Here is a 15,603-nt window from a genome sequence, read left to right as displayed (position 1 = left end):
GCGTAAGGTAAAAAGCTCCCTCTTCGCTCCCTATGTTTAGGGGATATGGATTATGGATTACAGAAAAGAAAAGCGAGTGGAAGAAAGAAAGGAAAAAGGCATAAACACATAAAGGAGGGATGTAGTGCATCAAAGCTTCATATGACTTTAAAAGCCATGAGATGAAGAGGTAGGCCCTGTAGGCCCTGGAGTAAAAGGTTAGAAAAGCTTCTTGATCGCAAACTCTCAGAAGTGTGTGCTTGGTGCTGGTCCTGCAAATAGCACCCTCCATAATATTAACACTGAACTCCCTCCATCCTCTGTCTCTGCCCTGTATCTAGTCCCCAGTCTCTCAGGCTAAGACACAAGACTGCCGGTTCTGCATGACCTAAAAATGAATTGAATCAATCAGCACTTCTATTTTGGGCAGTATTAGAAAGATTTTGTTCCGTTAAAACATTGTCTAAAAGACACATGAATAATGTGCATGGGGAGAAAAAGAGGAAGAGCGAGGGGGCACTGGGGAGGAAGAGTGGGAGAGGAGAGAAAAAGAGCCTAAAGGAGTCTGAAAAGAGACATAGACCATGTCCATAGTCTCTTATAGTCCACAATGGCTTGAATTACTGCACTGACGGATAGTAATACACTGCAGACACAATGGCCCATATTTTTGCAGGACCAGGTTATCTAAATGCTGACTGCTGATATAAAATCTGTTTGTGCTCTTTACGTACTAAAGATTACAGTTCTAAGGACAAGGGGGCCTGATCCTAGAGCAGTACAAGACATTTTCTCTGAGATACTTCAGAAATAGGGTCTAGTGTGAATACAGCCTTGGTATATGTAGGATATAGAGTTCAAAATCTTAAGCCTTGTAGCTTAAGTTGAACCATTAAAAGTTTTTTTGCGAGTTGCACAGAATTGACCAGTTTATTAAAGGGGATCTCCACTAGTTTACATTTTTAAGGCTGCATGATTAAATAGTGAATGAAATCATTCAGAATGTTTTGATTGTAAATTGGTGCCATACAGAAACCCACCAATGTTGATGACAAGTAACTGACATCTGAAGTAAAAATGGTTACATTATTATAGATGCTTAACAATGCCCAAGACATTGTTTTAAAATATTTTTAAAACAATATTTTAGCCTACAGCATTTTTTTCTATTTGCACAAAGTTCTCCTCAATTTAGTCACATTTGATCTCCCCTATCACATTGAGAGGCTTTCTCTGACTTGGAACTCTTTTTTTGAAATGCAGCATCACAGTTAAACACGCCTAAGGGGGACTTTAAGTGCCAATTCTGTGATGGAGGAGGTGGAGGACCAGGGAGAGCAAGGCCGATCATGCTCTCTCTGTCTTTTCAGTCAGGGGATTGAACCAATGATAGAGCCTACGCTTAGGCATTGTGCCACCCACTAAAATGTATTTTCTTAAAATACAAACATGCAGGGTGGAGATATACATGCAGAAGTAAAACTCAAATAATATTTATTTTACTATCAACTAGCAATACATCATAAGAAGGTTCTGTAATGTTCTAGAAGATCGTTTTAAATAGCACGTAAAATGGTTGTATTGAGTTGTAGACATTATGATCCCTGGATCCTGTCACCACACCTGTAAGGAAAATCTAAGCCATTCATTTTTTCCACAACACGCCATTATACTCTAAACAAACTCTGAATGACTCAATAAATAATGCAGAAGTCTTGTGGGATAGTGGATTTCTCCTTTAAGTTAGTAAATTTGCCTAAGAGTTGAATTCTAATATTTTTAAAGTTAAAAGTTAAGTTAAAAATATCATCTCCTTTCATCTCATTTATCAATTTTGCCTGTAATAAGTATTTGTTATTGTATGCGTAAATAACGTGCCATGAACATTTTAATGGTTGGATTGTGGTTTAGATGTAAAAAACACTGTACTGGACACCCACCATAAAGAATAACCCTAAATGTTTCTAACTGATACTCTTTCTTTTAGGACTAAGCTTAGCACAAGAACATCTACTGCATTACTGAAAAAGCTACACACACACACACACACTCACACGTAGTATGTGAGCTCAATAATCCCCTCGAACAAGCCCTGAATTTGGAGGTTGACGGATTTTCCCGATCAAAGGCCAGAGACCACCCACCAGAACACACAGGGACAATAGCACTTAGATCCGGAAGCTTCCTCCTGGTCTCTACACCTCTAGAGCTCTGCTTCGGCAGGCCCACCATGAGCACACACACACAAGCACGCAGTGCTTTGAGGTCTGAGTTTGTGTTTACTAGCCGTGTGTGGGAGAAAGAGATTGTATGTGTGTGTGTCTGTGTGTGCTTGTGCCTGTGTGCACATACTATTCTTTGTGCATGCATATATGTCTATGTGGGCATGCGTGCACTTGCATTCGTTTTATTTAATTGCTTTCCTTTGAACGGAAAGTACATGAAAAGAACAGAAGCTTTTGTCGCCGAGATTCATAGTGAAATTTAAACTATTTGTTGCTTGAAAGCGGCTTTTGAAATCAAAGACAAAAGGGTGCGAAAGATGGAGGCTAATAACAACAGGCAACATCCAGTCATTTGCGTGTCCGGATTAGGCGTTTGAGCCCAGCAAAGCATCTTTTCCTTTCTCTTCCTCCCCTTTTCCCTCTCTTTCCATCACAAAAGCAGCGGGCTCTCTCTTTCCCCTCCTCCCTCGCGCTGGCGTTTTGTATTTGCGTGATTGATTGCTTCCAAAGACTATATTTTTGCTTTGTGTTTCTAAGAGAATGACTCCATTGTGAAGCGGTGATTCTTCTCTGTATTTCTGCGCCGGGCCTCAGAAGCAGCAGGGCCGTTTATCTATAGGAGAAAGAGCAAGGCGAGCCGCGTGGTCCGACAAATATGAGAGGTTTTCACACATATGCAAAGTGAAACCATTGGCAAATAGTCATAAACATGAAGCATGTGGAATAATTGTAAAAAAATTCACAGCTTCTTGAAAATATTATATAAATATAATATTGCCAGAAATAGGTAATGAAAAGACACCTTACAGCTGTAAAACAAATGTTTTGATTGTGTGAGGTAAAGCGTCTGTAAATTAGGAACAGAATCAGTATGAACCTGCCTGTAATATACTGACACAGCAAGTGAAGTAGAAGAGAAGAAAGTTGCAAGAGGCAAGGAAACAAGATAAGAGTTCAATTATAAGGACACAAATGCAGAAGAGGAGATGGTAAGGTATCATTAAAAGCAGCGAAGCTTTACCTTTTGTAACAGTGGCTCTAAATCTCTCCAGCTCGAGAGCAAAAACTCTGAGAGTGTGTCTATTCCGAACAGCCAAACTCGTGCTCATTTCTCCATGACTCTGACTTTTACGATCTGCTCGTAGTGACAGTGTAAATGTGCTTATCCCTGCAGATTTCTAGAGGAGCTGTAGAATATAATGTGCTTGTGTGTTAACATCAGGTAAATTGCTCATATCTCACACCTTATGTGTTAGATTTCATAGTGTGTGTGTGTGTTAATGTATGGGTGTGCATATGTGTGTGTGTATGTGTGTGTGTGTGCTCTGCATGCTGTCATTTCAGTAGATCCTCACCCCCTCCCCAATCTTTCCCGCCCTCAATTTAATTGCTGCTTTTCAGGGACGCGCTTGACTGCATAATTGTCAAAACACGGCGTGATTGAACTCTCCTTCACATACCAAACCTGACACTTTCTGATGCATCTCGTCTCTTTTATGACACTTTTCAAATAAAGGGAGCGCTCCAGATGTTTGCCGTAATTTTTTTTTTGCCAGAAATTTCTGTGCACTGCTGGGAGCACGTGCGGGAGGATTGGAGATTTGTGGGGACAGACTGTCTGTGTGTTTGGCAGGCGTGGACAGGTCCGCTCCCTGCCGAATATGAATATTTTAGTGAACGCTTACAAATTGGAGACAGAAATGGAATGAAGTGTACTAATGTTTGTTTATTATTGATGTAGAAATTATAAGGTGTCATATTAATTGCGGTGCTGCTTCATAAATATTTCAGCAGTGGCACCTTTACCTTTCCTCCCGTGGGTTTTTTGATTTATTGTTGGTAATTCTGCTAACCATATCATATCATGCATGCTGCATCTTTTCTGATAAAAGTACCATCCTTGCATACCTGGCTGTTCAGAGTTGCATTGTTTTCCCACTGTTGCCTTCAGTAATACTGTACGCAGGATAATTATACGCAGTGCAGTCCATACGTAATTGGACAATGACAAAATTTGTGTTGTACTGGCTCTGTACTACAGAACAAATGAAATGAAACCATTGCTGTGAGGTTAAAATGCAGAATGTCTGCTTTAATTTCACACAATTTACATACAGATTGGCTGAGCTGTATAAGATACATGTAGTGCAGAAAAACACATTTAGTTGAATCAGTATGAGCAGCAAGTTGCTTTTGTTCACTTCAAAAATCATCCTGTTGCTTCCATCATAAATAAAGACAAGGGTTCCTGATCCACTCTCAGCCGTACATGCTCATGCCACCATGTTGATTTGCTTTGAATAATTAACAACCTTTTTTCTCTGTTCTTTCCTCAATTCATTTGTTGTATCTGTCTTTTAAACCTTTCATATCTGCTTCCTAATTAAGCGTAACATATTTTTTCTTCTGCTTTACCAGATGGACTAACTATGGATAAACCGTAACATAATTATTGATAAATATATTCATATTAACTGTTATAATCAATTAATATTTTACCGTTACACATTCAGGATTTATTAACACACTTGGAACAAAGCTCAGTGGAGCGCCAAGCTAAACTAGAGACTCATTCTCAACCACACACCCTGTTGTAGAACTTTCAGTCCTGTGTGAAAATAATAACGTTGTTGTTACTGCTACTCTATGGATGCATTTAATGTAAATGTTTGAGTGTATAAAACATACACATATTACATAATACACACTAACCCTAACCCAGGCTTCAAAAATTAACTAAAAGGTTATTTTAAAAAGTGTGAAAACATCCACATGATGAGTAAACATGACACTAAAATCTAGAATGAAAGCTACTTTTGTGGCGTTTTTCTCTGGACAGCAGCACACCAGTGGCATGCACTTGCTCACAGGGCAACCCACAGCTGTGTATAGAGTTTAAGGTCATGGTTTTTTTTATTGCTTATTCATAGAAAATGCAAGGAAACTATGTATATTTGACCTATTATTGGTTTAGACACATCAAACGTTTTAGCCAAAATGACAAGTCAAATGAGTTTAGTAACTGAATGTTTGCACCACGTGGTCACATGAATACGTTCAATTTACAATGTCAGATCCAAACAGATGGGATCCAAGTGGTCGAAGACACACTGAAATACAGAAGAGACACTGGTACTTATTTAAGTTTGGAGTGAAGCAAAGTCCCAAGTTCCTATGAATGAGGAAATTACCCCAGGATTTCATGTGAATTTAATCCCGTCCGAAAAGGGCTTTAGACATCGTGAGGTCTTTGAAATATTATAGTGTAACCAAAATAGAGTCTGTTCAAATGTACAGCTTTCCCCCCATGTTTATCTTTTCATTTCCTCTCTGTGTAGGCACTCTACCCTATGAGATAAAGATTGTGATCGCGGGAAACCATGAGCTGACGTTCGATCAGGAGTTCATGGCTGACCTGATCAAGCAGGACTTCTACTACTTTCCCTCTGCTTCCAAACTGAAGCCAGAGAACTATGAGAATGTTCAGTCGCTGCTCACCAACTGCATCTACCTGCAGGACTCAGATGTTACCGTCAGAGGCTTTCGTATTTATGGCTCACCGTGGTGAGTGTCACTTTTGTCTCTATTTCTCTGTCTTACGTCCCTCTTCTTGTTTTTGTCTCTCCCTCTTTTCCACTCTAAAACTCAAGATTGCTTTGTGGGCGTGCAGTGTCAGGTACCTGTGACCTGTTCGTGCCTGCCAAGCGTGCTAAAAACAACACTAACTGATGAATGCATAACTGCAAGTACATAAGGAAGGTTATGGAAATGGCAATGGCAGATATGCTGTCACCATACAATGAATTTGTAACATTTTTAAAAGCATTTTTCTATGAAATGTAATGTAATGTTACATTGTTATGTATATACATGTATACAAAAGTCTAAAGTTAGTGTCTGAAGTGTTAAGTTGAAGCAGTGGAACTGGGTGGGAAGTGGGAAGAGTACATTAGTTTCTATCTTTCTGTTTCTCTCTGTCCCTGTCTTTCTATCTCTTTCTCTTTCTCTCTGTCTCTTCTTCTCTGTTCATCACCATATGTTCCTCTGTGTTCCCTTCCCCCTCAAGTCCGCCTCTATTTTTGCTCCATCTCTTCCCAATTCCCCCATTCTCTCTCTCTCGTTAACACTTCTGCTGGCATCCCTCCTTGTCCAAGACTGTATTTCCTCCTTATCGAGCGCACACTTCATTGTGTTGCTTCCCTCCCACCTAGGGAATCTGTGTGCTTGTAAGAGGACTCTGCACAACCACATACAATGGCAATATGAGGAAGTAGTGAAGAAGACAGATGTATGTGTGTGTGGGTGTGTATAGGGTATGTTTTAGGTAAGCCCTGGAGGCTGTGTATTGATGCCCAGTGTGGGGCATCTTGGTCCCTTCTGCCAGAATAGTGGTTTAGACAGTTTGTATGGTTACCACCTGATTGTATTTAGGTGTATATGTGCGACTATGTATGCAGCCTCACTCGGGTATATTGAGAGACAGACAGGTTCTGTAAATAATTCTTAAAACCTGTTAATCAGACTTAGCAGAACTACCATTATTAAAGATTAAAGTGTAAATGTGTGCAGGAACATGTGTGTATGTGTGCATGCATGAGCACATGTGTCATTCTAATGGTGTTTGCTGCAGTCATGAACTCATGAGCTAGATTAAAGCTATGCAATATTAATCCACTCAAATGTGTCAAGAAGTAACCAGCTTTTGTGTGTCTGTGTGTGTGTGTGTGTGTTTGTGCATGTTGGGTCTGCAGTCCTAATAAAACATTAGTGGTGCTGAAGCCTGGTAATGTTATTCTGCCTGAGGGAAAAGAAAAGAGTTAGTGCATGCTCTTCATCTCTCTCTGCTTCTCTCTACATTTCTGTCCATCAGTCCATCCCACCATCCCTTCATCCGTTTCCCTCCTCCTGTCACTCGAAGTCGGGCGTGCTTCTCAGTGGGACAGAGCAACTCCAGTCTCCTCACCATGGTGACGCTGTTCCACTAACGCAGGGATGCTTTATGGACCGAGTCCCGTGTTGCCGCGGGTGATGACAGCCTCTGATCTGAGCATCGTTTGACTCAACCACAACTCCAGCTCCCTTGACGACGTCCATTTCTTTATCCACCCAACCGCAATTCCATCTCTCGCTTCATCTATCCATCAGGGCAAAGGTTCACTAATCTGAATTCCATTCCTTACTCTCTCTGTACACTTCACTTTCTCTCTCTCACCTCTCACGTTTGATTACTGATGGACTGAGCGCTGCCTGTAACAGCTTCACTGCTCCATCTACTGCTTCATCTGTCCTGTTCTGCCCCCTCCCTCTGCCGCTCTTAGTCCCTTCCGTTGGCAGTCTTTGAGATCAGTGATACTAATGTCCGTCCCATAGCTCTTTGTTGTAGTTAAATGCATGCTCTCTATCACTCACACATGCACACACACTTTTTTAGCGCTTCTTCCCAGGCTAAATGAGATCTTGGCACACTGCATTTTTCCCTAAATCCGGACTATTTGTCATGCGGTGATTCTGGAATGAAAGGGACAGCATGGGGGAAACATGTGGCGTGTTTTTCTGCTCTGCTGACGCTAATGCAAGTTTACAAGTCATTTGTCATCCGAAGATCCACAGAAGCAGGGCCGTGTGTGTGTGTGCTTGAGTGTGTGTGGTGTATGTGTGTGTGTGTGTGTGTGTGTGTGTGTGTGTGTGTGTGTGTGTGTGTAAAGGAGATAGTGAGACTAAAGGCAGGCTGAAGCCTGTGTGGGAGGAAGGAGTATTAAGGATAGCTGTCCCTTTCAGAAAGCGTGAAGTACAAACAATGTGTAGGACCCACACTACATACTGTTCTGATACACACTCACACAGACACACTTAGTGCTGAACCTTCCTCGTATGCTATCAACTGCACACACAGACACACACAGACAATTATTGACAGAAATAATCGACACATACAGAAACCACGGGGGTGGAGATATTGTACTGCTTGTGCACACAAACACACACACACAACCTGTGTAAACTATGGGGGGTTACAAGCGGAGAAATGCCACTTGCTGTATGTTTAGTGGTATGATGGAGTCAATGTGTTGCTTTTTTAGCATTTTAATAGGGGGTGTAAAGCTTTGAATAATTGCAAACACAGTGCAAATAAGTGGATTCAGCACTGCATATGCAGTCCGCAGTCCAATGTGGTGTTATTTCCATGCTGGTCCATGTGTAGTGGGGCAAGATAGAGTCGGTTGTATCTGTGTGCTCATTGTTTAAAAACCAGGAGGATCAGGTAGAGAAGAGCAGTCAAAGTTTGTTACTGTTTTTATTTATTTATTTTTGCTTTTCTTTGGTTATTCCTTCCCCTTTCTCCCTCTCTCCCACTCTCTCTGTTTCTCACTCTATCTCTCTGGGCACTGAGCCGCTTTGAGCACAGTAGGGGGCTCACTGATGCTGTTGAACGCAGCACGTGCCAATTTTGGGCAAAGACAGATGAACCCTGTAGCTCTTTGTGCTCACTGAATCACCTAGTGCATGCAAGTGTGTGTGTATGTGTGTATGTGACTGTTATTTCAAACTAGTGTCTGAGTGTTGTTATTGATGTCCAACGATGGCTGTCATACAGGTCCCCATGCTCAGGAAGCGACAGGCAGGGGAGGGAAAAGATAGAGCAAAGGAGGAGTGGAGGAACTTTTTTTCCAAGAAAATGAAAATTGAAGAAATGTTAGCTACCCACTGACTCCATGAGGAATAATTAACGCTAGAGATGCAAAAGACTCCGTAATTAGATTTTTTAATTATTGAGGATTTGCTTCTCTTCTATAGTGTCCCAATTAAAACACCTCATCAAAAAAAGAAAGAATGAAAAAATGAAAGAAAGGAAAGAAAGAGCATCCTCCCCTTCCTGTCTTTTGGTGTCAGAGGCAGTGTACCTGTCTTTTCAGGGTTTTTTTGTTGTTGTTTGATGGCTCTTCCTCACTGATGAAGGACACACGCTCTCAGTCACTAATGAACATCTCTGTGTTGGGATGGAGGGATTGATGAGGGAGGAGGAGAGGAAGATAGGTGGAAGAGAAGCCTAATGATCAGGAGGAGAAGACACTTTCAGTTGGAGAAGAAGTAAGGGTTGTGTGCTTCACTGGTTGACCTTGCCTGTGTGCCTTGGTGAATTAATTAAGGTGCCGGTTGATGCGGAGTGTGATTTGAGGAGAGGAGAGATTAGCATGGTGGCGGCTGGGTCTCCCCTCAGGGAGAGAAACGACTGCTTTGGCTATGTAGGGCTGGCCACAAGAGGACCCGCTCAATTAACAGCTGTGGGGGGGCTGGGCTTTGGAGCGCCCCCTAGCCATCTCATCATACACCCCTCAAAAATACACTCACAAAGATGCAAATGAAGTCTTAAAAGATGTAAAAATGGACTAATCCAGAAGTCCAGAAGTTACTGGAGCCTTTTCTTATATACTTTTCTTATTGTTTTTAACATGGTGTTCTGTGTTCTGTTCTGCTGATTGTGAGGCTCCCCCTATAGTGCTGTCAATCATACTGTGTGGGCAGGGGGGGGAGGAGAGAAAGAGAAAGAGAGAGAGATGGGGAGGAGGGAATGCTCACGGCACTGGTTTTCTCTGAGGGACTTTGCCTCAATTTACCTATGAAATGGTCTTAGGGGATTACATTGCTTTTCTTTTCAGTGCTCTCAGTGTGTGTGTGCGTGTGCATTAGCGTTGCAGTTCTATCTTGTGCATCTACCATGCCACTTAAAGTATGCCATACTGAACGAATTTTAAGTGCACTCATTTTTGTGGAAAGATTGCTTAGTAATTTTTGACAAAATGTGGGCAGAACGAGCCTCCAAATGCTCAGTTTCTTTGTTTCGTTTAGTTCCTTTCATTCCTTAATTTCCTTTTTGCTTTTTTGCTTAATACCAGTTTTCTGCATGGTCTGGTTTAGGTAGAGGTCCACCCATGACCCCTGTAAATAACACTAGCCAGACTAACTGCTCTTTCTTGATTTTTTTCCCTTTTTCTCACTTCTTGTTTGCCATTGATCCCTCTGCCTGGAGCTATTGGGCTTTGCCTTGGCATCAGACGGGCGTGAGAGCTGCCCACAGCGAAGGCACTTTCACACCTTTGCTGAAGGAAGAGGCAACAAGGACTTCTCCCCCTCTCTTTCAGTCTCTCCCTCCCTCTCTCTGTCCCTTCTCTCTCTCTCTCTCTCTCTCACTCTCTCTATGCCCATCTCTCTACCTCCCTTGCCACTCCTTTCTTTTCTCTTCACTTCCTTTCTTCTCTCCCTCCTCCCGGAGAAGTTTGAAATAATTTGAGTCTCCTGGGTTTTTACACATTCTAATTTCGAACTAAATGGGACATCTGTTTGAGAAAAGGAAGATTTGCCACGGTTGCTAAGGCAACTATCACTCCGTGGAAAAGAGAGGGGGGGGGGGGGTAGGAGGTCCAGCAGTTTTACAGACTGAATTAGTACCAGACTTTAGTAGCACACACACACATGCTACATCCCGCAAACAAACATCTTTCATCTTTCCCTCAAACACACATCACTTATGTGTTTCTTCATCCCTCTCTCATTGCTGTGGCTTCGCACTCTTAATAAAGAAGCTCCCTCTCTTTTTTTTCTATATGCTTTGTCCATAAAGTAAGAGAATGCAATTATGGCATATGAGACAATTATCATTGTGGACTAGAAGTGTCGCCAATTAAAAGAGAAAAAAACTCATCTCAATGCACAGCACACACACATGCACGCATGCAAACCGTCATTTGAAAACGCCTTCATCTGCCCAGAAAGCCACACATTTTTTATGGTAATTGATCATTATTTGGAAATGAGCTATTGCAGCACTTCTAAACATTATTTAAATAGCTGCTGCTGCTGCTGTTGAAGTCACCCAGGAAAGTGCACTAGAAGTTCCAACCAGAGGCTTGGACTGAAGCAGAGAAGAGATTTAGACTGGACTGTTTATAGCTTGGGTTAAAGTTCTCTGGTTGTAATTACAGTTAACACCAAGCACATTAACTAAGCTTTGTGTGTTTGTGTGTAAGCGCACACCATCCATGATTTAGCCTTCCTTGGTAAGACCCTGGAGCTTCTCACCCTCCCTCCCTTCTTATCACCCAGGAGGCAATAGTTTTGTGTTGCTCCAAGCATCACCATATGACACTTTTTTTTCTAGCTAGCTCTCAAACATGCACACACACATGGATGCCATGGTGGTGGCACACACATGATGGTGCTATTCTGCACCTGCTCCTCACAGTTCAGACTTGAGGGGCCTGGCACTAGCATCAACAACACACACACACTCCACACACAGTCACACTTTCTCACCCTACATTATATTATTTGAGACTGTTGGTCTGCTGGCATGGCCTTGTCCTTTCATGTATTCTCTCTCTCCTTATCCGTCTTCCTCTCTGCCTCTATCCCTGCACACCACATCTATTCCCATCAATCTTCTCACTTTTCTATTGTTCCTTTTTTCTACTCCCTCATTCCCAAAGAAGCCCTCTCTCCAGAGCTGTTTTCCGGCGGCAGATGTATGGTACCCTCTCCCCGTCCTCCAAGCACAACACACATGCTGTACCAAATACCTACTTTAACGTATTGGCAACATAATTATAAGTTACGCATGTGTTTGAGCCCTTCCAGTGGGAACTCATTAGTAGTGTGCAGAGTTCCACACATTTCTGCATGCTCTTAAAGTCCCCCTGAAAGTAGAGACAGACGTAGAGACAAAAAAAGAGGCATTGTTGGGGGAGGTATCCAGAGATTTACTGTGTAATATAGTTTATTTCGTGCTGGTGGTTAACTTGAAGTTTCTGCATCAATTTATTTTGATTCATATACAGTATATGGATGCAGTTTACAGACGTATTGGGATGCACATTTTAATTTTTGAATCCAAGTTTTTTTATTCAGTCCCATTGCTATAGTTATAAAATGAAGCACTTAGCTATACAGTCTGCCTTTACAAATAGAAGTGAAAGAATAGGTCGTTCTGAAGAGCGTGTTGGATCCCAGCATGGTACCAAATGGCAGAGTCACCTGTTGTCTTAAAATGCAGACTGAGGACCCACCTCTTTCAAGAGTACTTAGGCAACATGCAGTGTCTGTTGAGTATTGTGATATTCAAGTGCTGAGGAGCACAGTGCATAAAAGTCTCCAATGCTCTGCTGACTCAGTAACTGCAGAGTTCCAAACCTGCTGTAGGAGCTGCAAAGAGGTGGACCAACTCCATATTAATTCCTATGGATTCTATGGTGTGTTTTGTTTCTCTGAAGTTTATGTGTATGTGTTTTAGTCAGGTGCATGAGAGACTGGCGAGTGTGATATGTTGTGGGAGGGGGCTGGCGGTACTTGTGGAGCATTCCACAGGGCTCTGTAGAATGTAGGAAAGGCGGGTAGAGACACTGTGTCTTTTATATTTGACAAAATCCAGCTACCTATCTGTATCTCAGCCTCAAATAACCCTCCTTTCCTTTCTCTCTCTCTCTCTATCTATCTATCCCTCTCTCCCTCTCTCTCTCTCACTGACACACGCACATGCCAATGTCTGCTGCTTTCACACTGTCCACACCACATGGCTCAGCTTGAAATTACAGCTTCTGCTCCATCCCGAATGGAGAGTGGGGGGTGGGGGGTGGATGTGTTGGAGGATGGAGAGTAAAGGCAGTGATGAGGTTGTCTCTTTTTGACATCAAACTTTATTACAGTGCATCAGCCGACATGTAGTGAGCATGCAAGCGAGTGGGTGAGTGAGTGAAGGAGACTGAGGAAGAGGTTTAGGAGACATATTAACAAAAGAATTCCTTTCGTCGTTTCCATTTTCTTCCTACTTACTTCTTTCTTTTGTTTGTCTTTACCCTATTATCTCCCTTCTGTTAGCTAGCGCTGAAATAGCAGTTTTCCTCTCCTTTTTTAACAAATGTTTAACTGCAGTTCAGTAGGATTATGTGTGGAGGAACCTCATATATCTTGCACATATCAAAGCTATGTAAGCATAGTTTAACTCATGCATATGTCAGCCCAGGTTGAGGCCTCTACCTCCTCCCTTCTCCTCTCACTCTTTTCTTTCCTTGTTCTTTTCTGCCTGCACTCCAAGCCAAACAACCGAACACTTCATCTATTAATAAGCAACATCATATGTGGCTTCATCAGCGTGTGCCACTAATCATCATCTAGTTTCAACTCATCAAAAGATTGGAGTCAGATGGGGTAGCCACTCCTATAGCAGAGCATGTTCCTGTACCCTCTGCATGCACACAGAAGCACACACAGATGGAAGTGTTGAGAGCCTCCCTGCAGATGTCCAATGAGGGCCTTTTGTTGGCATGTATGAAGCAAACTTGATTTTCAAAAGGAATGCAAAATATGTCTGCTTTTGCAGTGGCAGAAAAGGCCTATTTATGTTGGCTGTTATTCATGAGGCTACTTGCATTTTTTTATTATTAGGATAAAACATGCTCCCTTTAATATCCCCTTAAGAATGCATGGAGGTGCAATAAAGCAAACATTGACAGGAGGACTGCTGCACCTATGTAGAACCCACTTCCATCCATTAAACTGTATGTGTGTCTGAGAGAGAGAGAAAGAGAGTGCATTTGGCTCATCATGTTAATCAGTGCTGTGAATGTTCCCGTTGATGAGTGAGAGTCCACACAGCTGTTCTGAAGTCTGCTGTATGCCCAGGCCAGTGTGTGTGTGTATGTGTATCTGAGGTGTCAGGCTGTGTGGGCAGATGTCTCATTGCACAGATGGGTTTGTCACTGCTGGTCTCGGCCTGTCCGGCTCTTTAGTGTAGGCCTAAAGTGAACATATCCATCCGTGACTATAATGGATTTGCAGTATCAGAGTCTGATCTTGTACACTATTATTAGTCCTTGACACATTCCTTCTACAGCAGATCATCACAGAAAAAAAATTCTCTTAAACTATGCTGCATGCTTTTGTGAATATAAAAAAAGAGCACATTTACAACACAAGCACGCTTTTCAGGTGATGTGGAATGAGGAGGACAGTGATTTTCAGCTCACTAAAGAGTGCCATTCACTGACATCTACATTTTTTTGGTCAGTGAGATGTAGCTCAGTCACAATGGTTGAATGTTGAGTGAGCCTGAGCAGCAGAATTCTAACCTGATAAATGCATTGAATCTTATAAATGGGTTTCCAGAAGAGGCTGGATGTAGGGCTGGGTGATATGACAGTAATTATTGTTGTTAAATTACATCACATGGTCACAGTACACTTTTCTGAGCATAATCATGGATATTATAAGCACTAAAAGAACACTGACTGACTGCTTGTTTTATTACAAAGAGCATATTTAAACCTGATATTGGAATTCTATAGGCATCAGCTGACATTTAAGTAAAACAAACAATAAACCAACATTTCAGACTATATTTAGATGAAAAGGTAAAATATGCTACATTTGTCTTTGTCTTTATTTAACTTAGTTAAGGAAATTAATTGTTTGCGAGTATTAGCACTATCTGGGTACAGTGTAAAGGATTTTTGGTTTCGGTTGGGTCAGATATCTCCCGACCGGATATGGACTCTGGTAGCCTCTAACTGAAATGACACGAACTAAATTAGGTGGGGAACGCACAATGTTTTGTATTTCTTTTTAAATTACTGGTGTTATCAAATCTTCGGGATATGCAGACATGGGTATAATTACAGCAGAATCTATATGTATTTGGTGTCATGACATGTACGGCCAGACAAGAAGGGATGAACACTCGCAGAAATGGAATCAAAGCAAGATTGTTTATGAAGCGTAACAAACACTGACAGCAACTGAGGGTCAAACTGAGCGGGAATACAGGGTAAGCAGCCTAGCTTGGGCAACAGGGGTAACTATAAACTAGATCCAGAGTTGCGCTCTGTGAACATACAGGGGTAGCTGAAGAGCCAACTGCCTGACTAGAAAATGAGGCAAGTCAAACCTGAGTAAGTAGCGACTGCCTAGAACTGGGGTCGCCAAGGACCATGAGCAGGAATCGAAAGTAACATGCTTGTCTCTCGAATCAGACTACGATATCTCTAGACTAAGAACCGAACTCTTGCCAACCTGAACATGCCACCAACGCATGGGGAATCATGGAGAGTTGCAGAGATTCCTGGAGATTCCTGGAGATTCAATAAGATTCAATTCACAGCAAGGAGTGGCTGTCATGGAGCTCCTTAAATGCTCCCAGTCCCAGGTGCAACTCATGAACAACAAGTGAACCGGAATCAACACAAAACCAGGAAGTGAGGCGGAAGTCCTTATTTGGGCCTGTGGGCGGCGGCTCAGGGTTGCCCCGGGGGAGGGTGCAATAACGAGGGCCTGACATTTGGAATCTCCTACTCTAATCCAGGTATATTTTATTGTGTAACGAAATGGTTATTTTAGACCTAAACCAGTTCCG

At 42.1% G+C, this 15,603-nt stretch overlaps 1 protein-coding gene across 2 annotated transcripts in view; it reads left to right on the top strand.

The window, feature by feature from the left end:
* Positions 1-15,603, top strand: part of mpped1 (metallophosphoesterase domain containing 1) — a 38,001-nt gene that overhangs the window by 6,529 nt on the left and 15,869 nt on the right. For both annotated transcript variants that reach the window (XM_072672942.1, XM_072672943.1), the window contains exon 4: positions 5,543-5,768. In XM_072672942.1, coding sequence (XP_072529043.1) covers positions 5,543-5,768 — 226 coding nt within the window. The remainder of the gene's footprint in view (positions 1-5,542; positions 5,769-15,603) is intronic.

The sequence above is a fragment of the Salminus brasiliensis genome, chromosome 2, assembly GCF_030463535.1.
Source record: "Salminus brasiliensis chromosome 2, fSalBra1.hap2, whole genome shotgun sequence".
NCBI classification, from domain to species: domain Eukaryota; kingdom Metazoa; phylum Chordata; class Actinopteri; order Characiformes; family Bryconidae; genus Salminus; species Salminus brasiliensis.
Note: the sequence above shows the minus strand (reverse complement) of the source record. Positions and strands in the feature narration are given on the sequence as shown.